The sequence below is a fragment of the Coturnix japonica genome, chromosome 5, assembly GCF_054131305.1.
Source record: "Coturnix japonica strain WE chromosome 5, WE-NBRP24, whole genome shotgun sequence".
Lineage (NCBI taxonomy): Eukaryota > Metazoa > Chordata > Aves > Galliformes > Phasianidae > Coturnix > Coturnix japonica.
The window spans coordinates 48,051,971-48,075,259 of record NC_140667.1 but is presented as its reverse complement, the minus strand read 5'-3'; the positions used below and the strand labels follow the sequence as shown (position 1 = coordinate 48,075,259).

The window sequence follows — 23,289 nt, the reverse complement described above, 5'->3', positions numbered from 1 at the left end:
CCAACCTATTCTAGGATTCCTAAGAGGTAACACTGCAGTACTATAAACATATGGGTTACAGTAATTCTTCCAGCACCAAAGAAAGTGAGTTTAGGTAAAACTCACAGCGTATGAAGCGAGAAGAAACTGCCAAGAATACAACGTTTTGAATTTAATTCTGTACCTACATACAGCATCAGGTGCTGAGGAATACGATGCACGTGTACAACAGAATTTAAAAAGCACAGTGTGGTCCTGTGTAAGTGGTGTAAGACTCTGCAGATCTCTTACTCAAAAGACATATTCAATGAAATATGCAGCAGTTACTTCTACTACTGTCTAAAATTCCTGGCCAGCGGTCAAAGGTACTTTAAAAAGAATCATTAAAGTTACTTTTTTCAAGTCTCAAAGATGACGGCTGGCCTTCTAGCTTCAATCTGAACTTCCACTGGAACTTTTCATTTTAGTTCTGAGCAACTGAATACCAAGCTTACATGCATTCAGTTGTGGAGGTTACACAGATCACAATCCTTTGTTTAAGAATGAATGTGACTACAGAGACAAAAGCTCCTTTTATAAAGTGGTATGTGCTCCATCGCTCGTTACGCATGGTGAGTGAGAACTATTGCCTCTGCTTAGTCTCATTTGTATACCATGCTGGACGGTTCCTTTCCGTAGCTACCAGTCTGTGCATGTTCCTCTTCTCAAGAAAGCAGTGACAACGTCAGCCAATCCAATCAGCATCAGTTCTAAACACAGTCATGTTTGGAAATGCCCTGATAATTATTAAAGTGGAATGGAATTTACTCGTTTAGATGACATAGAGAATAAGCCCAAACTTAAGTAGCTGTTAATGTAGCTGAGGTCTCCCTGTTCTAAGCACTTCCTTGAAATGGTCTAATTTCAAACTGCAGAAACATGCACAGCCCTGTAGTTTGAAAGTTAAAACAGATGACATTTTCAGTCAACTGTTGGGAAAGGAGGAAACATTCTTTAAGGAACTCCTAAGTATAACAGTGAGTATTACAAAATTGTAAAAAAGTAAAAAAAGTGGATCAAAATCGTATTACCAACTTTAGCAACTCATAATGGATTTAAAATACATAGAGGATTCCCAAATTGTAAGCCTAAATTCAGTCCTCTGGACTTGAAACGCGAGTAATGCTTTTCAGCTTCTCCTTTAGGTAAAAAATTAACGTAGATGTTATGGTTTATTTGTAACTCAAGTGCTCTGTTTGCAGCTCAGCTGCAATTCACTTCAGCTAAGGCATCCCATTTTAAAACCAAAAACATTTCACCCTCTTTCAATCTTCCACACAAAATAAGCTGCTAGATTCACAGCCACATTCAGTACCAGCTACCAACAACACATCACAACGACATCTTAATTTAAATACCACAGAGCAGAGAACGTCAATTTACCATCACTTACCTTTATTTGCTTGTATAACCTTACATTTTGAAACTTTTATCACTGTTATCAAACACCTCATTTTTCAAACATAAGCATGCTAAGTGTATTAGTACATAGAACAGAATTACTTTGTGGTGCTACCAACTCTATCAAAGAAAGAAGGATTCACAAGGCATGCTTAGCATCTTGTTATTCATGTGCTGCAGACTCTTAGATGTCATCACGAGTTAATGCACTGATTTATGCTTTCCTCTAAAGAAAGACAGTATTTAGTTCTCAGCAGAAAGTTTAGTTTTCAGAAAACCAAGGCTAGAAAGCCAAATCTGTTGTTAATTGCAGGAGCCACTTTTTTAAATATAAAAAATCCTACCTTTTGATAAACCTGAATGACATGTTTCTAAAAGAAATTAAGCCAAAATAATAATTAACAAAGTTTTGTACGAAGTAAATTGAAAAAAATCCATTTAGAGTGAAACATGCAACAGACCTCATTTAAATGCACAATGAAATTACACTTCAGTACATTCTGACACTTGGCACGACTTAAGGTCTAAAGAACTTTTGTTTTTTTTATTAAAGCATTAATATTTCCAAACTGACTTGTTCCTGTGAAATACACTGCCAGCAGTTACTATGAGTTACTACACCAGTTATGGGCATATACACTAGTTTCAAAACACTTGAAAACCAAAAACATGGAAGGTCACGTAAAAGGATTTTTTTTATTTAAAAGGAGTTTAAATAGAAAGCAACAACTGTAGCTCCAACTATTAATAGACCCTGAGTACCCTCAGAGTTAGGTTTCCTCCTTCCTTCATAACACTGTCACCCATATTGAGCTAAAAACTGCCTCAATTACTTGGCTAACAGTGACAAAATGTGTAACTAGTGCCAGGACCAGGACATAAGCAGCTACAGGGGAAACAAGAATAAAACAGCACACTTCAATGTATTTATTTCTATTTAATGAGAAGAAACATAACCATGTTCTTTGATGGCACCATCTACTTCCTAGTAGTTTGTACCTAGTATAACAGAGCACCAACTGCAAGAGGTCCTCCAAGTGCATGTGTAACAACCCATCTGTAGCACAGCCATTGTGTTAAAACTGTTTGTTATTTAATCAAGTGCAGATGGAATTTCAATTATTGCGTAAAGCACTTGGGGAAGAACTACTTAAATCAGAAAGCTGTGAAAAACTGGAGTTTGGCTTAACAATGCTTTGCGTAGGAGACTACGAAGAAGATACTGGGGAGAGGGCATGTACAGCCCCAGAACATACAGAAAGGAAATGGTTCGATGCCATTTGTCACAGGCCTAAAATAAAAGCAAGTGTGCCAAGATTAAAATGATGTACTCTACAAACTTTCATGAGATGAGGAGGGTACAAAAGCACTGAGTTTAGCTTAAAACAAAAGTAAAGAAATTCTCACTTCTTGCAAACACAAGCTGTGTGTACCTGAATGGTCTGAAGTAGGTAATACATGAACCCATTGGTTTTAAGTGCTTAAAAAAACCCCACATGATATTTTCTTCCCTCCTACTCCATTTCTAGCATTTGTGGGAGCTAATTTCAGTCCTACACATGTTTGAAAGTAGGAGTCCAATTAGAACAAAAACAGTACAGGAACAAGCACCTGCTTAAGCCAGGCTTTGGCTACACCAGCACATCTTCATACCAACACCGGAATCTGCATGTGCTGAAACAGGATTCAGTCTTTTAGGCCTGACCAGACTACTGCCTACACTAGTACTGCCATTACTTCAGGAAGACCTGTGCCAGCACTGCTGCCAAAATCAACTGTTCTCTTCTGCCTCTACCCTTCCACCTGCCTATGTGGAAACAGTCAAAGAGACAAACACCCTGAGCTCCTAACACTGCATTAAATACATATAAATACGGACTGATATTTATGGATATTTAAAGACTTATGCCTTCTATTGACAGATCATGCACAGTGGGCAGCTTCTGAACTGAGCTGCAATGTTTCAGCTCTGCAGCACTGGTGCTGCAGACATGAAAACAGTGAGCCCAGAATAATCAGCACAGATCGAGCTGCGTCTGTTTTTATTCCCAGTTGATTCAATTGCTAAAAACAAACGGCTTTCTGTACTGGAAAGAACTATGAAAAAATAATTCATCATCAGGTGTGTTTCATAGTTAAATTATTGACCAGCAACTTCAGACAAAGCCTCCTATGCAATTAACTACTACATGTTTCTACTCTCAGACAATAAGAAAACATTCCGTATAGCATCACCATTTCAAAAGACGTACCTTCTTGTGAGTTTTGAAGTTAGTTTGCTGAACAGGTTAGTGGAACCCCTGGTTCGAGTCTGAGAGAGCGGCGTTGCCTCGTGGGACAGGCTGGGGGAGGCCGGGGGCCCGTTGTAGGTAGCGGTACGTCGCTCGCGGAGCTGGCCGTGGAAGGTGCTCCGACTGGCCGTTCCTCTGGGGAAACGAATACGGTCAGGTGTGGTTGCACTGCTTATGCTGTGAGTTGAAGCGACAGGCGTTCTTTGATCGGGAATAGCGCTAGAGCAGGAAACAAAAAAACACACGCTAGGACTTCTTTACAGGAGCAGGATGGCTTCTGCAGGAAACACAACACACTACGTTCTACGGTAAAGCATAAGCAGACACTTCTATAATAGGCCAGGGTTGGAAATATCAGCACTATTACAGCACTGTATGGAATCAAAATTCATAAGTTAGGATTAAAAGGCTGCTGAAACAGAAACCCACATAGGCAGAAAAACGCAACACGTGTATCCTGGAGAAGACCAGATAAACCAGGCATTCAGTGTTTCACTGAGAAGACTGATAAAGGAATAGATGAGTACAGTTCCCTTCCAGGAAAAAGAAGCAATAGATAACGTCAGTATCGCTCCCTTCATATTCTGTACATCTTCAAAAAACCTCAATTATTTTAAAAAGTCCTATAGGAAATTCTCTACAAGTGAACGGCTCCAAGCAGTAAAGTCCTTCTGGGTACAGATTACACCATCCTACAAACTCTGACAATAGGGAATGTCCAATATGCCTACCACTAAAATAATTAACATTTATTATTGCAGGATTATGTCACAGACAGCCTGACACACCACAAGACAAATGTAAACAAGACTAAAAATAAGGAAACACACATCTTGTGGGCAATATATACTAGAACACTCTAGGACTAAAATTCCACAGCACAAAGTTAAGAAGCAGTGGGTATAAGTTAGTTTCACAATGATTTCAGGTTCTTACATAGGCCTGAAGTTATCTGCGCCATTGTCTATTGGAGGCAACATCATCTTCGTGTGCACAGAGGCTGACATGGACATCGACTTCTGATGTCGCAGCCGAACACTGGAGAAGGATGTAGTACAAACTGAAGCAGGGCTAGCTGCGTAAGCGAACATTTCTGTCAGGCTGTGAGGGGGTTTGGGTTCAGGCAGAGGCAGAAAGAAGAGCAATGATGGACCAACAACAAACTACTGCATAGAAAAAAGCAAACTTTTCTTTCTATTAACCAATCGGTGAAAAGAACATGAACTCTAATAGCCCTCTTCTATGTAGACAACTGTCCTACGTTCCTCTTAAATCACATCCTTATTATACAGAGCACTTGACATCTCTATTAAGTAATAGTTCTTACCAGTAGCATTAGGTAGTGGTGACACCCTCCCACACTGCAATGAAATACCTGTTTCCAGAAATAATCCACATTTACAGAAATCAATGCAAGTTGGACACACATTCAAATCTTGACCTACACCTAATGACTGAGGGAACTTCATGGACAAAAGAAAAATAGTATCATGACATTTGACAAGTCCACAGATGTCCAAACCAAAAAGCTACTTATTCATCAGCTGGTACATATAGGAAGAAATGAGTAATGCTTGGTGTTCTCTGAAAGAAAAGGAGTGACTACTGGCTATGAGCCTCAAGTTCTCCAAGTAACCATTCAGGATTTGAAGGAGACTACAGTGCTGGCCAGTGTTAGCCACACAGTATGTTGAAATATAAAGATTGAATCTTCCTTTGGGCCAAAACATTCTTCTCAGTTTTTGTATTATCCAGTAACGACAGGAATGGGAGAAATCTGAGAGGCACATTACATATTGGACCTTCAGGGCTACTGTGCCATAAATCATATAGCTTAGATTTGCTTTTGGAGTACGTCAATTGCAATTCCAAAATTACACTTGGGTTATGAACTCAGTAATTGTCAGTGACAGTTTCATGACACTGCATGCTCATTTCCAAGTAACTTCACTGCTTTATATACTGAAATTCATGTCCCACTATCGGATTCTGGTATGTCTGGCTTTGGAGAGGATAACACTAAATTCAGCTACAAGTATGAGATAACCCATTTCTTGGGCTTAGCTCTGAAAGTACTACTGAAAAATACCTTAGAATTCAGACATCAGAACTCCTTGCTAAAACAGCAAAATTTACTCTGTTTTGTTGAGTCTGGAAAAGTTAAAACACAAGAGGAACTTCACCTGAGCCACACCTCTCTTCGCACAGCTGAATCCTGTAAGATGCCAACTACGGTCTGCTAAAACCAACTTTGCAAAACAGTCCAGCGTTTACATTATACCAGAACATTAAGAAATTCTGAGGAAATGAGCATTCATCCCAAAACAGTACACAAAATTGAAGTAATTCCCAACTGTGGTCACTAAGCACTGAAGCATTGCACCATTCTAGCTACTTTCCTCCTAGTCTGCTGTAAACGATAAAGAAGAATCTAGTTCTGCAACATGAGACTTGAGTTTTATTTAGCCTTATAATTTTAGTCATCTGCCTCCAAAGATGTGGTAACTGAAGCTATCAATAAGGTACCAGAGCAAATACTAAATCGTGGGAGTTCTTCAACTGAAGCTAAGCTGGAAATTAACTTCCCTGGATTACCAGCCTGGGAACATAGAAACAGCAAGCTAAAATTCATCAATTAGTGCCAAGGCTTATTAAAATCTGAGGCTGTTGTAAATCATTTGTAATACAAATGATTTAAAGCAATTGCCTATCATTATGAAAAGTGTTTCATGAGTCCCCAAGTGCATTAATTAATGCTTAAGCTTTGGAGGAGAGCCAGAGTCATCTCCATCAGAATGCCTGTGTCAGCCACACAATGTGTGGAAGGAGGGATGCGAGATTTGAAAACTCTTCTATCAATCTGGTGTGAGGTCTTCGAGACGGCTTTCTTGAACATGAAATCCACTGTCTGACTATTGATTCTTGAAAGCTACCATGCTTTCAAAGCAGTGCCTTCTAAGGATTCAACATGTAAGATAAAAACAGAACAACTGAACAGAGAATTTAAATGCATCTTGCACTTCAAAGCAAGTCTCTCAAGTTTTCACCAGGTCACAATCAGTATCTGGCTTGCTACAGAAAATCCAAAATCCAATCTGTAACAAATCATTTGAAGGAACTTCTCCAGCCTTCACTCCACAAACAGACATTTCAGAAGCACAGAAAGAGTTTCATTTCTTAAACAAAACCATGGATTTTTACAAAGCTTAGGGTCTGCTTCAGATAGTGCTTCAGAGGGAAAAAAATATTACCATCTAAAGTTAACTTCTGACAAGCTGACAGAACAATAATATTAGAGATTATACAAAAACACACCTGAAGAAAGGCAGAATTCATTCTGAAGAGCCAGTCTCATCAAAGAACCATGCTTGTTTAACCTGCATTAAAGGTCTGCTTTTCATGCAATCAGCCAAGCCTTTGCCCAGTTATAGCAACACACTATCAGACTTAGTTCTGTAGATCTCCACAAAAACTCAGAAACTGTATCAAAATTAATGTGCAGTTTAACACCAAAGCATTTCAGACAAGAAGAAGTCTCCAGTTCTAAAACAATCAGGAGTTCACTTTCATTCTCTTATCTTGTTTGACCCTATATAAGGAGTCAAGGAGGTAGTAAGCAAAAATACGTGATAAAACCTATAATGACCTTATTCCCAACAGTCAAAACATAAATGTTCAGACACACCAAACGATCCAAACAGAGGTAAAGTTTGCAGGAGAGGCAAATGATGTTTTTAAACCATACATTGCTTTTACAGTAGAAGGTAAGATACATAAGGATGACCAAATATGGATAGAAAACAGAATTAAAGAGATGTCAGATATACAATGTCAACTCTGAACTTAAAACCATTACATGACAAATCAGAAAGAATCTGCTGAGAAAGTCAAAGCTGGGGGAAAAATGCATCTCCAATAGACAACTTGTCAAAAGTATAAAGTCACTCTTAAATTAACAGGTTACCTGAGTTGCAAGCATTCCTGGTAAATAACTCAAGAATCATAATTAAGAATTTTTTTGACAAAATATTGTAAAGATACCAGTTTAAAGATGAATAAAAGTGTTATTAACAAACCAACAAATCAAGTAAACACATCTAATTATAGCTATCCTGGAGAGAAAGATTCATTTTCAAAGTGAGTTGGGAAAGTAAAAAACATTTCAAATGAAATGAAGGATGGTGAACTTTAATCTAAACAAACTTGGTGATGTTAACAGGAACTAACAGATGAGACAGACACACTAAGAGACAGTACCAAACAGCTGGGCTGTACTTCACATGACAGCTGACTGTAGGCCCAGTTGGCCAGCTAGACTTTTGGCTCTCATGAAACTTACACTTGACTTTTTCCTTATCACTTTTGGTTTGCAGAAAGCTAGGACGAAGAGACAGGGTCAAAGTCATGTTCTTTACCCTAGGCTACATAGATCAAACACACCGTGACAGACAAATTTTCCACTTAACTTCACAACTTGACCACTCTTCCTAATACGCTTTCAAAAGGAAAGGGAGATATTCTGTGCAAAAACAGCAAATCTTTCACCAACCTCAGCATGAGCTAGAGGAAGAAAAAAAAGTGTTTTCTTCCTATGTTTTATAATGTGTCCTAAAACTGGGGTAGGGAAAAACTGGTAAGAGTAAGGAAAAAGGTATACATTCCTCCAGGCTTAAGCATTTCTGTTGATTACAAGCAATCAACAAAAACTGCTCTCCTGGCAACAATCAACTACAGAATTGTTACCACCTTTCAAGATTAGCAAAATTCTGTGAAGAACAGTTGGCTGGAACTTAAAACACTTCTGCCAGCCAGGAAATTTAGTAGTATTCTTCACAAGTGTTACTCTACAGTCTATGTTCACAGATACTTTTTCCTGCAACTCTCTACAGTCATCAGAACAAAGGACAGGATAGCACTAGATGTAATTGTGGTGCTAACACGCGAGTTAGGCGACCCCAATTCCACTGCTTATTCCAGTTAGGCTTCCTGTAAAGTAATGGTAAACCTGTCCTTTGTCTGTTTTCACTCAGAGTATGGAGATGCCTGTGCTTGTCTTTTTGAAGATGAATTCTGTAAATACTGGGAAGCTATGGGACTATAAGGATATCAGTACTGAACATTATCAGTCCAAGACAATTGCCTGCCACTGTTTTCATCTTTGCTTAGAGAAAATTGCTTATCTCCCTAAAATTTTACAGAGGAAAAAGATATTCCAAACAATCACACCTGCAAGTACAGTTTAGAATGGAATACAAAAACAGAATGGTTCAGGAGAGATAGACTTTTATGGTTTGCAAGTAAGTAAGCCTCTTCTGCAAGCTGATGTTATTTGACCACAGGTGTTGACCACCAATTCAAGATGAGAGCTGCACAAACATGAAATGTATTTAACCAGACATCATGATCATTCTCTATATAAAGACATAGTATTAAGCATATGGAAAAAAAATACTTACACAGGTATTCCACAACCAAAGATCTGTACTCACCTTTCTTCATGAATAACACAACAGTATTACTGATTTTTAAATTAGGCACTACATTTTTGGGGGGAAATGTGAAGACAAGGGACGTACACCATAGGAAGACATTTCATATACCTGTTCTCCTTGCCATTTTGTATCACTGAATGCCTATCAGCAGTGGTTCTCTCACTACAGACATATGTGTTGCGCCGTGTCATTGCTCCAGGGGCAGTATTATTCTACAATTAAAAAACACAGGCTTGTTATTCCCCACAAAAAGACTTTTCTGGGATTAAGGTTACGTATACTTGAAGACTGTTCTATGTAATGCTACTTCTACACAGTTATAACACAATAATTTGGGAAGTTAACTAGTTAATAGCCAAACATATCCAAGTATTTTTGAAGAATAATGCAATAAAAAAAAACAGCTGTTGTAAATCATGTTGATGTCTCAAAATTAATATACCATTTAAATCACCAGCGTTCTGAAATCCAAATCTCCAGCATGTATATAATTGCTCTACTAGAGAGAGTACTACGTTGCAGCCTATTTTTGAGGTACTTTACCACTTGTATAATGCACAATTTCCCTTTAAGTTAAAAATCACATCCTTAGACAAGATTGAAAAAGCAAAGACTTAAGAAACAGGCATGGAAAAATTCAGTGGGAAGGTAAACATGGACTTTCAAATATTAAAATACTAGAGAACACTAGACAAGTTTTGAAAAACAGGGAAGAGCAAGTCAAATTAAAGAGACAAATAGAGAATTTTAGTAAGACGTTTTAAAAAATACACATATAAATACAAGCATAATACATTGAGGACAGGAGAACCAGGGAAACTTAAGCTACAGACCTTATCTTAGAGGGGAGAAAAGAAATAGAATTACTTTGCCTCTGTCTTTACAGAGAAAGAGGGTGGAGATATGCCCAAGTTGGCGGTCAATTTTCCAGGAACGACTGAGAAGCTGGGTAATTCACAGATAACAGAATTATACAATGTTAGATGCAATTACTTTAGGAAAAGCATGGTGGTCCAGAAAACATGCACCCCAGGTTGTAGAGGAAGTACAAGCTGGCAAGCCTTATAGTATTTCCCCACCCCAAGAACAGAACAGAACACAAACTGCATACAGTTGGAAAATGGGAAAAAAAAAAACCTTTAAAATGTTTCTTTAAAGAAAAGGATCAAGGGGTAAAGCAGGAAGCAAAATACACTATTAACTTTAAATATCACTGCTGGGGAATATCTTGGAGGCTAGCTTAAAGGAATGACTAGTCAGCACCTGGATCAGCACATGTTGAGTAAGGATGGCCACCAAGAGTCAGGCAGGGGACTTCATGCTCAACTAACCTTTTGGAGTTCTTTGAAGAATTACAGCTATGATAGGCAAGGGAAATTCAGCGGACTTTTAAAATAGCATTAAGAAAACATGTCATGAACTGGTCACAGTAGAGCATCACGGGAAGAATGGTGAAAAAAGAAACTAAGGAAAAGGTAGTTTGAGCACAAAAGGAGAACAGCCAAACCTTTTCTTGTTTCCAAACCTGAAATAAAACTGTTAAATAAAATATTCTCAACGAGCAAATGCGCCTCCAGTGCTTTCTATGCAAACAGCTTCTGCTGCCGTAAGGCAAAAATACGGGCTCATACAGTCAGTGAGTCTCAAACAGCACAACTTCTTAGTGGCAGATTTAACAATGAAGTCATCTTGTCAACTTAAAAGACAAGTGACTTGTTAGACGTCTGTGTGAAGGTACAAATAAAAACGTAGGAGTGAACCATGCAATCACCTGGCATGGAAACGTACTAAGAAGACAAAAAGTATTTCAGATGAGCAGGAAGGACTAGTAGTTAAAGTCATCAAACACATGTAGTTGTCTCCTGGGTTTTGAAGTGTTCTTCACCAGGTATTCTTTAGTGATAGGCACATGCCAATCATCAGAAGTCCTCCTCCTATTGCTGGTTCTTTCCTTTTACGTTATTTCTTATGTGACCCTCATCCATTATTATTAGTAGTAAAATATTGATTCTTAAACTTTGTAAAGTTCCCACAAATGTGGGAAGAAACTCCCCCTTTCTTCATTAAACTACCCAGAAATGAAGGCTGTGCATCTACCATGAAGCTCCATTTATATGTTCACAAGGAAACAGTGCACAAATCACTTTGTGTGGCCCCTGCCAAGCTATGGTACATTCAATTATTGCACTTTAGTATCTGCATATTGTTGCTTCTGCATTCCTGAAGATATTAAAGAAAGCACCTAAAATAGCTGATGTCTTCTGCTGGGAATTGTGCACAATAACGGATAGCTTCCTTCTATCTACCTGCTCCCTTGGAACATTAAATGTTTGTTTCACTTGAGAAGACATCACCATACGTTTTAATGTTACATGACGTTGCACATGTGGAAAGTCACAGAAGTCATCTGTACTGGATCAAACCTTAAAGAAATGCACTCTGAAGTTTCAGAATGGGTATTTTAAGTTTTGGTTTTCATAACTGAAATTACAGGAATCTAAAAAAAGTGCTCAGATTACAAAGGTCCTGATAGGAAATCACAGCATTTTAAGCTTTCACATTTCAGTTTCAGCAAGAATGCAGTCCTTGGTATGGGAGTCATTACCCTTCTTGGTGTACAGCCTTTAATGCTTTGATTTAGGGAGCTCACCAGCTATGCTTTTTTGTTCACTTAAGCTTTATATTGCTGTTCTCTGGACACAACTAAATTGCACAGGTGATTGGTACAGGACATCTGAAATCAGTGTCAACAGCATCACACTCTGATGGAATGATGAGACAGAACTGAGCTAAGTTCATCCTCATGGCATTGGGCGCCTTCTTTTCAGGTGATGCAAAGTACATTTTGAGACTTCTGAGCTTAAGGTCCCATCCACAGTACAAAGGATGCATTTGTGGTACAGAGTCCGCCTCTCTTCGCACAGTAAGTTTTGCGCCCACTGTTTAGATGGGTAATTTTCACATTAGGAGACAGCAAGCCGAGGACTGATGAAAAATTTTCACAGAATCAGCTTCTGACTAACAACAATGAACCAACCTATTCACCAATTTGTTTTGGTGGTGGGTTTTACTATATTTTTTTGGTCCTAAATATGCCATCCCTTCTCTCCTTCCACTTTTCTAAAAGCTATATCAAGGTTTCTGGGGCAGCCTTATGAGAAAAAACCCAAAGCTGTGAATAATAAACAATTAATTGTTAACTGCTGTTACAGATGCTATGCATCCTCTGTAGCAGGTCTTTGTTATTAACTGGGTACTTCCCTAATAAGCCTGAAGCTTACTGATGCATGCTCCCTCAGTCTGCAGAACTAGTTTGCAATAGTCCCATGCTTTTTCAACTTCAGAAGCAGAGGTTGGAGTCCTAACTCCAACACCACACTTGGTTATTTGCTATAAGAGAGCAGCAATTTTCCTTAAGCGCATACTTGGGAACAAAGATGACCAGGCTCCTTCAGCATACATATAACTATAAAATGCAGAAATACAGACTGATTTCGTTCTTCTGTACAAAAGGTCACAAAAGAACAGGTGAGGATAGCAGAAGTAATATTTCATACTAAGTTTCAGGAGATGGCCTTCAATTTATTTCCTTCCTTTTTCACTAACAGCTATTAGTGCTGATTACTAATACCTACTAGCTATTTCAGGAACAAATAACTGAACAGCTGACAGATGCAAGGAAGAAAAAGCCATGAATATGAGATACCTACATTTACTTTACATGAAAAGTAAAATCAACATCACTAATAAATTGCTACATTAGTACTCTCTCTCAAAAACACTTTGTGGATTTGATAAATAAGTGCTTCTACTTACACTAGGGACAGCCGAACTTTTCTTACGCTCAGGAATATCAGCCTTATTTGGATTGCTGGCATTTCCAAGCATTGGACTAGCTGGTGCAATTCCTCTTCCTGCAACAGCACTACTGCTAGATTTTCTTGATTGAATTCCTTCCTCTTTTAGGTCGCTGTCAGTAGTACTAGTTTGGCTTCTTTTGGGATACGCCACTACTGGGGGGATGGATGGTCCAGCTTAAAAAGCAAACAAAAGAAACAGATAAATGATTTTTCTTCTCTGAGGTACAGTTGCTGTTTTCCCCTACAATGGAAATGCATTCACACTCATGAAAATTGAAATAATGAACACTGAGAATCAGAGTTGCAAAAAGGTCATTCTTTAATCATTTAAATACGCATACTTTAAAAGACAATAAAATATTGAGAGCAACAAACTCTTGCTTTTTAAACACTTGTGTCATCACCTTTGCTTTTTTCCTTTTTGGAGGAGAATATGAAGAAAGCTTCACCCACCCACTTTTTTTTTTTTTTTTTTTTAAACAAATCTGGCACATTTGATGCTTAAATCACCTCCAGTAACATCTTCCCTTCTATAACAATTCAAAGATATGTAACACTCTTCAATTCAGCTTGCTAAAGACAGGGAAGGTCACAACAAACAGTTACTTGAATTTATTAGGTGAAGTTACTATTTGATTTCAATGTAAGAATTAAGAACCTAATGGAGTCTTGGTGTTTAAGTACTGATAACGCTGGTTTAGATCAGAAGGAAAAAAAACTGATACCTTAGAGAGTCATCTAAGGCCACTGAACAATTAACTGACTCATTCAAATCACAGGAGACCTTCACAGGCATTACCCCAACACACACTGTACTGGATTTTTGAGACACATACCTGGAGACATAACCCCGTGCTGCCAGCAGTACTAACAGCCTGCAGGCTACGTTCAGCCTGAAGAGCCAAGAAACTGCTTCAGATTGCCACTAACCTCCCAGGTATGCCAGGAGCAACTGGGAAGTACGGAAAACTGTGTTGGCACACCTGAGAGTCTGTCTGACTCACTGGTCATTATAAATCTAATTTTTACTGCACAATCAAGTGATGCTGTCCTCAGGAAACAAGAAATATTGGCAAATTGATGTTTCTACAAGTTTTAGACACAAGCTGACCTACTAGTGTCAAAAGAAGACAAAAACTGAACAGGCATACAACCATGTGGGAAGGAATGCTGTACATTATCTATCTTTGGGGAATGGAGACAAACTCAGAAGCCAAACAACTAGGAGTCATTATATGCCACAACACTGCAAATGAGAACTGCTCACCATGATCGCTGTAGCGCCGCTGTTTCTGGCTAGAAGATATGCTTCTCTGAACTTTGTGATGAGGAGATTGTCCAGTGCTATTATTAAGATCACTACTTGGCCGAACTTTAGCAAGTGAAAGATTGCTGCTGGAGCTTGAATCACTTGCATCCAACTGCAACAGAAATGAAAATATTAAAACAACAGGTGCAGACAAAACAAACGTCCACCAAAATGCCTCTAGTATGCAAGACATTTTGTGACAGCAAGAAGTTGCTTAGAAGCACAGGTACCAATGCCTAACTATGCAAGTCCCAACATCTACTAAGTTCTTGTGCAACTGCCTTAGGTGAAGCTCAGCAGAATCTGAAGCCTCTGAAAGGACAATGAAAATCCACCTCAATACTTCCAACACTCTCCGTCCCCTCAGACCATAAGATTTAAAGAAGGAGATTTGAACTTTTCAGCAGAAGTCACCAGATTAACTCCTTCAGCAGAGGAACTGAAAGCAGTTCAATGATGCCTCGCTCACTTGGCATCACATGGGAAAGTACTCTGCAATGTGAGAACATTTTTAGACTGATAGGTGCTATTCCTCAATTCACTTAAAATATTTACTGCAAGCACTTCTGCACTTGAGCTCTTAGACAGGATAGTAACAGGCATACAGTCCTTAAGGGGAGTAACTGCTGATCAAGCAGGAGAGTTCTTGGTATCCTACAGACACTAGTTAACAGAATCAGATCATGCTGAGATCACATACAGCATTACTCGGACTGAAAGCTGACACTGATGATTAGAAAAAATTGATGTAAAGTGTACTAGACCTCCTGCATGCAGGAATGCAGTGCCTGTAGTTACTCATTTAATTTTTGCTTCTAATCTTTCTACTGATACTGATGCATTTGGTTCTTTGCATTTGGAAGAGTGACCCTTACCTCTGATGATTTCCTTCCTAGCAATAAGTATGTAGCTGTGATTTCATCATACTTCATTTTACTAAGGGATTCTTGAATTTCTTCTTGAGAATATCCCATTCCTACCATAATATCTAAAAACAAACACACACTGTAAGCAACAAACATTTTGATGTTTACACTGCTTGAGCATTCAACTTGAGAAAGAAGAGGAAGAAATAATTATTTAAAGAAAGAAACAAAATAGCAAACTATGAGAACAAAAAAGCCTAATAAAACATCAAATTAAAAGGTTTGCTACTTCATCCAAATGGGAAGGAAATGTAGTGTGGTGCAGAAAAAAAAACCATAATAAATAACAGTAACAGATTCTGAAAAATACTCGATTACCTATTCTTTTCTGGTCCGAGATATCTAGTTCTGGTTCAACAAAAGGTTTAAGTTCATCCTCCTCATGCCCCGCATTGATCCACCTGTCCTTCATAATTTGCTATAAAGAAAGGTTTTTGTTACTACAATACGCTTAGCAGCAAAGAAAGCTGTGGAAAGAATGACTCCTCCATCTATCAAATACTAATGCTTGCTCTCATTTTTCTTTTTCAGAATAGGCCCCAGCACATATTCAGTTTTGCTTTGCTCCAGTGACAGGAATTAACTATGCACATCAGAGTGAACTACTGCCCAATCAGCAGTATTCTAGCACACAGCTGAAAAGTAAAAGCCCAGTACAAAGACAAGGAGCACCAGGTCACCTCTGATGAGTCACAACTGACTACAGAAGTCTATGGAAGCCAGCATTATTTTGTGCTCTTTCTTCTCCACAGTGGCACAAAAGCAAGCAGAAGGCAACCACACCATAACCTAGTAGTGAATACTCACACATCACTTTTGTTAATCATCCATTAGCACAGGAAACAAAATGCCTGCTATTAGGAAAAGTTTGTAGGATGTGCGCAGTGTGAAATCTCGTTCATTTTGGAAGTAATGCAGAATTGGCTGTATTGTAATCCCTGCAAATGAAGCTTTAAAAAAAAAGCTGTGCCCTCTACTGAATTCCCCTGGAACCCATTCCAAATAAACTATTCATGAACAGCACGACAGTAAGTTATTGACCAGCTCAAAAATAAAGCTTGCAAAATATAACGACGAGCTTACTAGGACAGTTATTTTTTTGTCATTACCTCTAGAGTGCCTCTTTTTGTTGGGTTTAGCACCAGGAAACGTTTGAGGAGGTTTTCACAGTCTGTAGACATGTAGAAAGGAATCCTGTATTTTCCCCTTAGTACTCTTTCTCTGAGTTCCTTGGTAACAGAAAAAGAGACAGTAAGTTGAAAGCAGCGCATAACTAAAACATTAGTAATGTGCCCCCTGAAGGCCAACATTCCTGCACAAAGCTCACCTTTAAGTTCTGTCCATCAAAAGGAAGAGATCCACTCACGAGGGTATAAAGAATAACACCTAAACTCCAAACATCTACTTCAGGTCCATCATATTTTTTCCCTTGAAAAAGTTCTGGAGCAGCATACGGTGGGCTGCCACAAAAGGTGTCCAGTTTATTTCCAACTGTAAACTCATTGCTAAAACCGAAGTCAGCTATTTTAATGTTCATATCTGCATCTAGCAAAAGATTTTCAGCCTGAAAGAGAAATAAAGGTTTGTAAAATAAACTTAAAATACCAGATTTAAGAGGCTAATGCCCATTTTAACTCATTCTTAAAATGCAAAAAGCTGGAACATTTGTGAACATTCCCCTTCCTTGCAAGGTCTTTTGATATACTTCTTACTGTTCATATATTCCGTTTTAAAATAGTCTGTACAATGGCTTTAGTCTATGGCAGCTGTTGCGATAACTGAAAACTGTGCTATTACCATCTGTTTTCTCCATGGAAGTACCGTAGCTAACATTTTTAATCTATGAAGATTAAAACAAGAATTCTCTCACTACTCCTTATTTACACATCATTCCTGTAGAAGTTTGATAGTACACACAACCTTTAAAATATTGTTCAAGTTTGGATTGGTGCATTTTGTTGTGCTTCTGAATTAGAAAGCCATGATATATTTACCATGTTATGTAGCAATGTATTAATTCAAGAGGCACAGTTTCAGGAAGGGATAAGTCAAGGCAGTACGGCTTTAAAGAGGGGAGATTTAGATTTGATGTCAGGAGAACATTTTTTACTCAGAGGGTGGTGAGGCACAGGAACAGGTTGCCCAGAGAAACTGTGCCAGTTGGATGGGGCCCTGCTCAGGTGGGGGTCAGCCAGCACACTGGAGGGGGTTGGCGTTAAGAGGTCTTCAACCTAAGTCAAGCTGTGATTCTACAATTACCAATTTGTGTCAAGAGATGAAAAACCCCACATACTTCAGTTTTGTCATCACGACTGATCATTCATTCTGTTCACGATCAAAACTTGTCACACCTCTAGTAAACTAGGTTTGTGGAGTGGTTTGTTTGCTTGCTTTTTCTTTATTTTTAAGACCTCGCAGCTAATACTGACCTCTAACAGATTTAAATCTGAGCAGAGGTTAAAAAGCTTTCTTTCAGAAGCCATTAGATTTCAGTATTGAGAAGCATAATCCTCTTCCTTTTATTTGAAATAGTTTGGTATACTGTAAATATTTACCAAAATCTGCTATAATGGAAGCAAAAGAAACCCCATGTCCCAAAGTATAGTATATTTTACATATACTATATGTATATGTTACATTTTATAGGTACAACAAAGATCACACCCACAGATAAGGTAGTTGCAGACACACACGCTTTTTCCCACTCACCTTGAGATCTCTATGAACAATATGCTTTTGATGGCAGTACTGCACTGCAGATACTATCTGGATAGAAAACAAGCCCAATTATATAAGTGGTATCTTAAAGAAACAGTTTTAATCAAAAAGTTCAACATTTATTACTAATGCAGACAGGTACTTATCAATTCAGAGCTATATATGCAACTACTCCAACATATTTACAGGAAAGCTGCTAAATAACTTAGGTTATTTAGGTATTTGTTGTTTAATCTATTTGATTTCTATACTACATTTGAAAGAGGATTTTGTTTTCTCCTGTATGACTAATTATAGAACAGTAGAAGCAATGTCTTACAGAAAGGTTACTGAAGTATTTCCATTCCAATACCGTATACAGCTATAAAAGCTTTCCCTCTAGACTGAAGTTTTCCAGTCCCTGTCCAAAGGTGACTTTTCATGCCAGATCATAGAGAGGAAAGGCAAAGAAATGACATGGCTACTGGAGAAATTACTGAGGAAAAGCTTGTCTGGCTAAATTTCAACTATGCACTGACAAGGGCTGTGCATGCTGTATTTTGTATACTGTAGGAGAGCAGCAAACAATACAAAAACTAAATGCAGAGTAATACAGAGTAATTTCTTCCATCATATTTTCCAAATATCTTTAGTTTTTCCTGCTTTATGTAACTAACTATATAAGCTACTTACACAGCTGTCCTAGTATATTGCTTTAGAGCTACAAGCACAGAACTTTACGTACAGAGAAAAGCTGGATAAGGTCATATTGTTACACGATCACAAATGCTGTCAAAATACAGTTTAATGTAATGCACGCATGTTCAGAATTGAGGCAGATATTGTAATTTAAAATATGTTAATTGCATGTAAAAATAATTACTGTAATAACTACATTTAAGTACATGCATTTCCATCCTGTGTTGAAGATTAACATTGCCAGTACAGAAAGATGAGATGACATTAATGCTACCAAAAGTAACTCATTAGAAAGGAACCCAGCTTAGTATAACAATCCTCCTGCATCTGTAGGAAGCAATGTTGTGCTCTCAGTATTTAGAACAGGTGAAATCAAGGTTCTTGCAAGGTCAAAGAAGTGTCCTACCAGCCATTTTGCATTTGAAACTTCAGTAATATTGTCTTAATCTTTGTGCCCCTGTATTACTGAATCATGTGTATGTGCAAAATGCAATCACAGAAGCCAAGTGTTCAATGAAAAGTTGAAATACTTCTGTTTCCTACACTTCCATTCAGTTTTTGTTCCTTTATGCACTGATTCCCTCTTTCAGACTCCCAGTTCAGCTTCTGCCAGCCACAAAAAGCAGGCAAGTTCTCCCATGCCACCACTTTCACCATCACAAGGTTCTCCCTCTCTTCCCCACTACCATTCTCTTGCACCAGTTACAAGCTCCCCTTCCCCAGGTGCTCCCAAACCTGCCAGCACCACAAACACCTCATGCTTTATTCAGCACTGCAGAAAGCACTATACTGCTCGCTTCTGAACTGCTTTTACTCTAAGAGCAGGAAGTTTAACAGATTATCAATCAGCTGTTTTCTCCAGGGATACTTTTGAACTATTCTGCATTGCAACTGGATAACACAGACTGCAGAAGCAACTCAAATGCAAAAGGAAGGGAAATAATGCAATACATGTAAGAAAGATTAACAGCAGTCAAAACTGAATGAAGAACACAAAGTACAGCTTCACTGGGTTGAGCTTCGTGCCTATCATATTCTGCCACATGCTCCTTTGTTGCCCCCTCATTCCCATCCTATTAGTGTGAGAAACTTGCTGATGCTTGGTAGGTTGGGAGAACAGAGTAAGGAACAGAAGACTTCTAGCTGTAACAACAGGAGCACTTCTATGCATTTCTCTGGAGGAATTTGAAAGAAATCTGTCTAATCACAGGATTTAAAGAACAAGATGGAACACGTTACCTCTAAGGAGACAAACTATTCTTTGTAAGGATTAGCTGATTGAACGAACAGAACAAACAAAGGACAGATAAACAACCTCCCCAGGTCTCTTCCACAGTGCCAAAATGAGCATTTTGTTTCTTAACTGGAATATCCAGCAGTAACAAGGACTTGGTGGATTTTTCATTTTCTAAGACTTGTCCTAATATATACCACTAACAAGACTCAATGAATTGCTTCTACAGGAAAGAGTGGGAAGACTGAAGGAAGCCAGATCTAATCTGACAGAGTAGAGGAAGAGAGGGAAGTAATACATATTCGTTTTCTACTTTGTCGGTGGGAGGAGAACACTCATTCACCTTCCTCTTGACCTGACTCCCCATTTCTGCATCAGTTCTTAACCAGACAGGTAGATTTCCATACGGACTAAGGATGGTGAGACTGAACCAGAACTGTCTGGAAGTCTGTAATAGGGAAATTAAAACTAGGTGATATTAAGAATGCAAAACATTCTGGATTTGAATTTCTCATATACGGCTGCACAAAAGGAAACTGAAATGGAGAACTGCAGAGCATAGCTGTATTTTTAGTGTTTGTACCTTCTCATGTGTTCCTTTTCAAGCATGACTGGAATAACTTGATCTCTGTCTTGGCTTTTTTTCCCCTGTTAAAATGCCCGAGTATGCATAACAAAATGGACAAAAGATGTATCTGTATATAAATATATTTTTAAACAAATAAAGACAGGAGAATTACCAAATCCTGCTCTTTGTCTGTTAGAGGGAGAAGCTAAAATGCTTCTTCTGATAAGACACAAATGTTTTATGCCTAAATTACATCTACTGAAAGAAGAAACAGAATCTGAAATAAGATATAATATAATCTATTGTAAGTATTAAGCTCAATACCATGGCACAACTGTTTCTGCAGTTTAAAGAGGCCCCTTTCTGTTAAACTAGTTAGTGAATTTAAAAAATAAATATCCCTATTATGTCCTAAATCCATCTAACATTAGGACAGCTGCACTGAATCAGATAAAAGTCCTACACAGAACATTCTCCCTCCAGCAACGGCTAAAAGCTATATGAGGCTATTGTGAGACTTCAGTAAGGTAAAAATGAATGGTTTTATGACCCATAAACCCAGTGAGATCCTGTTTCCCCTCACTGTCCTGCAGTCAAAGTCCTGGTGTTGGATAAATGTCAAGCTCTGATCAAAGTTTTCTGACTTCTGTCCCATCTGCATGCTCTTTTCTCCAGCAAAGTGTGATGAGCTCACACTATAGCTTCTATCCTTAGGGTATTACTATGGTTCTTTTTTCCCCAGACACTCAAGCTTTTGTTCCTCTCAACGACCTATCTTTGAGATCGAGATCCTCTACAATTGGCTGAATTCAGCAACCAGTAAAGTGCTATTGAGGAAAGACAGAGGCAGCTGCCCACTCCAGGTTTCTGAAAGGAAACCAGACTTACAGAAAGAGACTTAAAACATATTGCACTAGAATGAACTGCAGCCACCCATGTACCTTTATGAACAGCATTTATCCTACTGATTTGCAGAAATAAACAGGGAATCTGAAGTAAAGCACTTGATGGGTCAAACATTCAGCTCAGCAGTTTTATCTTTTAAGTTCTTTTCCTTTGAATTTGTTTTTGAAGAAGGTGGGGCTTTTATTATTTTATTTTGAAGTTGCCTGTATCCTCTACTACCCACATTATTCCGTAACATACATCTGATGTGTTTCCACAAGTTCTCACATAAAGGAGAGTTGAATCCTTAAGAGAGATTAAAAAAGGTAAATGTGCAATGGAATTACTGCAAGATTCATTTCCACACAATTCCTGCTAGAAGAAAGGTGGCACGAAGATCAGAGAATCAGTTCTCAGCATTCACATGTGAGAAAGAACAGCAAATTCTTTGAAGATATTCTGAAGAACTTCAGGTGACATTACAAAGAGAAAGGTAATGGTCTGGGATTTAAAGACAGCGAAGGTAGAAATGACTGCTCCACAACGCAGCGCAATTGATCACACATATTCCAATGCACAGCAAAGAAGAACATAAGAAATTCTTAGTAACAAAGGAAAGTGCTCTACCTGATGGAATATTAAATATAAAGACAAGGTTTTATTACAGAGGTAGAAAAATTTTCCTTATGCTGAAGCTCTCTATCAGTCTAGCAAACACAAATCACATCTCCTGAAGACTGAAGCTGCCTTTTTTGTTACTCGTTTCTTTTAATCTTCTGCAAAAATAAACATGAGACTTCTTTCTTAATTCTCACAACATCATCTAAGTTACCCAATATGATGTTAATCACATAAGCACTTACAAAGTTTCAGCACAAGGGCAGAAAAGAGAATATATTAGGCCAGTGAGATCTGCAAATGAAACACCAGATGCTCCAAGAGGATCTGGATCTTAAGTTATGCAAAAATACTTAGGTTCAATATTGTTTTACTGTGGAACAGAAATGACTTCCTAATGATCAATGACATTCCAACATTTTCACAAGTTCTGTTTACCCATTATAAAGAAAATTATAAACTAACAAGCCTCGACATTATTCTTCAGTGATGTTTTAGAACAACTGTTAAACTGCATCTTTTGAGTGTGGGTGGGTGCCTGCTCCAGGCACTGCCCATGTTTGCTCCTGACCTGGTTTGCTATGTGTTGTACTTGAACAACCTCCAAAAGGTTGCAGACCAGCTGAAGTAAGGATATATGAAATCAACCCAAAGGAAATGAATTTTGGAACAGAGTCCACCAAGCAGTCACTGTGTTCTGGCACTCCCGGACACCCTGGCATGAACACAAAGGAAGCCAGCACTGCTGAATGGACTGCTAACCCCTCCAAAACACTGTCGTAACCCAAGTTTCCTCTCACTGAGTGCTGCAAATCCACACATCCCAGTGAACACAGCTAGGAGTCAAACACAAAGGACAGCTGTTTCATCCATTTCAGCATTAAAAACAAGGTGGAATAAGCTGATGTATAGGAATGTTATACATACCTGTCTAAATTTAGCTCTTGCTTCCTTTTCCTTCATTCTTCCATGTGCAACCAGATAGTCAAACACCTCCCCTATAATTTAATAATGAGACACATTAATGCCAACTCAGAATGCAGAGATTCCTTTCTAGCAGTTACCCACAGCAGCTTCACCGGAATGACTGTATTACAAGTTGAACTCGAGGTTAAGATTATGGGTTAGCCCAAGGGAACAAGGCAAAAGAGAACACAAACATCTTCTCTTACACAAGAGAACAATAAGGCTTAATGAAAAACTGGATATAGATAAAACCATTTCCTTCCAATTGTTTGTGACAGAAAACAAATGGCAATACTCCTATTTTGCAAATAGAGGTGACTTGTAA

At 38.4% G+C, this 23,289-nt stretch overlaps 1 protein-coding gene across 27 annotated transcripts in view; it reads right to left on the bottom strand.

The window, feature by feature from the left end:
• MARK3 (microtubule affinity regulating kinase 3) overlaps window positions 1–23,289 on the bottom strand; it is a 55,968-nt gene that overhangs the window by 6,409 nt on the left and 26,270 nt on the right. For 3 of the 27 annotated variants that reach the window (XM_085549496.1, XM_085549500.1, XM_085549521.1), the window contains 13 exons: window positions 22,926–22,996; window positions 18,007–18,063; window positions 16,625–16,861; window positions 16,407–16,526; window positions 15,616–15,715; window positions 15,247–15,359; window positions 14,330–14,483; window positions 13,019–13,236; window positions 10,070–10,147; window positions 9,311–9,414; window positions 4,647–4,811; window positions 3,672–3,929; window positions 1,764–1,790 (listed from right to left, as the gene is read on the bottom strand). In XM_085549496.1, the coding sequence (XP_085405622.1) occupies window positions 1,764–1,790; window positions 3,672–3,929; window positions 4,647–4,811; window positions 9,311–9,414; window positions 10,070–10,147; window positions 13,019–13,236; window positions 14,330–14,483; window positions 15,247–15,359; window positions 15,616–15,715; window positions 16,407–16,526; window positions 16,625–16,861; window positions 18,007–18,063; window positions 22,926–22,996 (1,702 nt within the window). The remainder of the gene's footprint in view (window positions 1–1,763; window positions 1,791–3,671; window positions 3,930–4,646; window positions 4,812–9,310; window positions 9,415–10,069; window positions 10,148–13,018; window positions 13,237–14,329; window positions 14,484–15,246; window positions 15,360–15,615; window positions 15,716–16,406; window positions 16,527–16,624; window positions 16,862–18,006; window positions 18,064–22,925; window positions 22,997–23,289) is intronic. The other 24 variants (XM_085549497.1, XM_085549502.1, XM_085549511.1 and 21 more) reach the window with 15 other exon arrangements.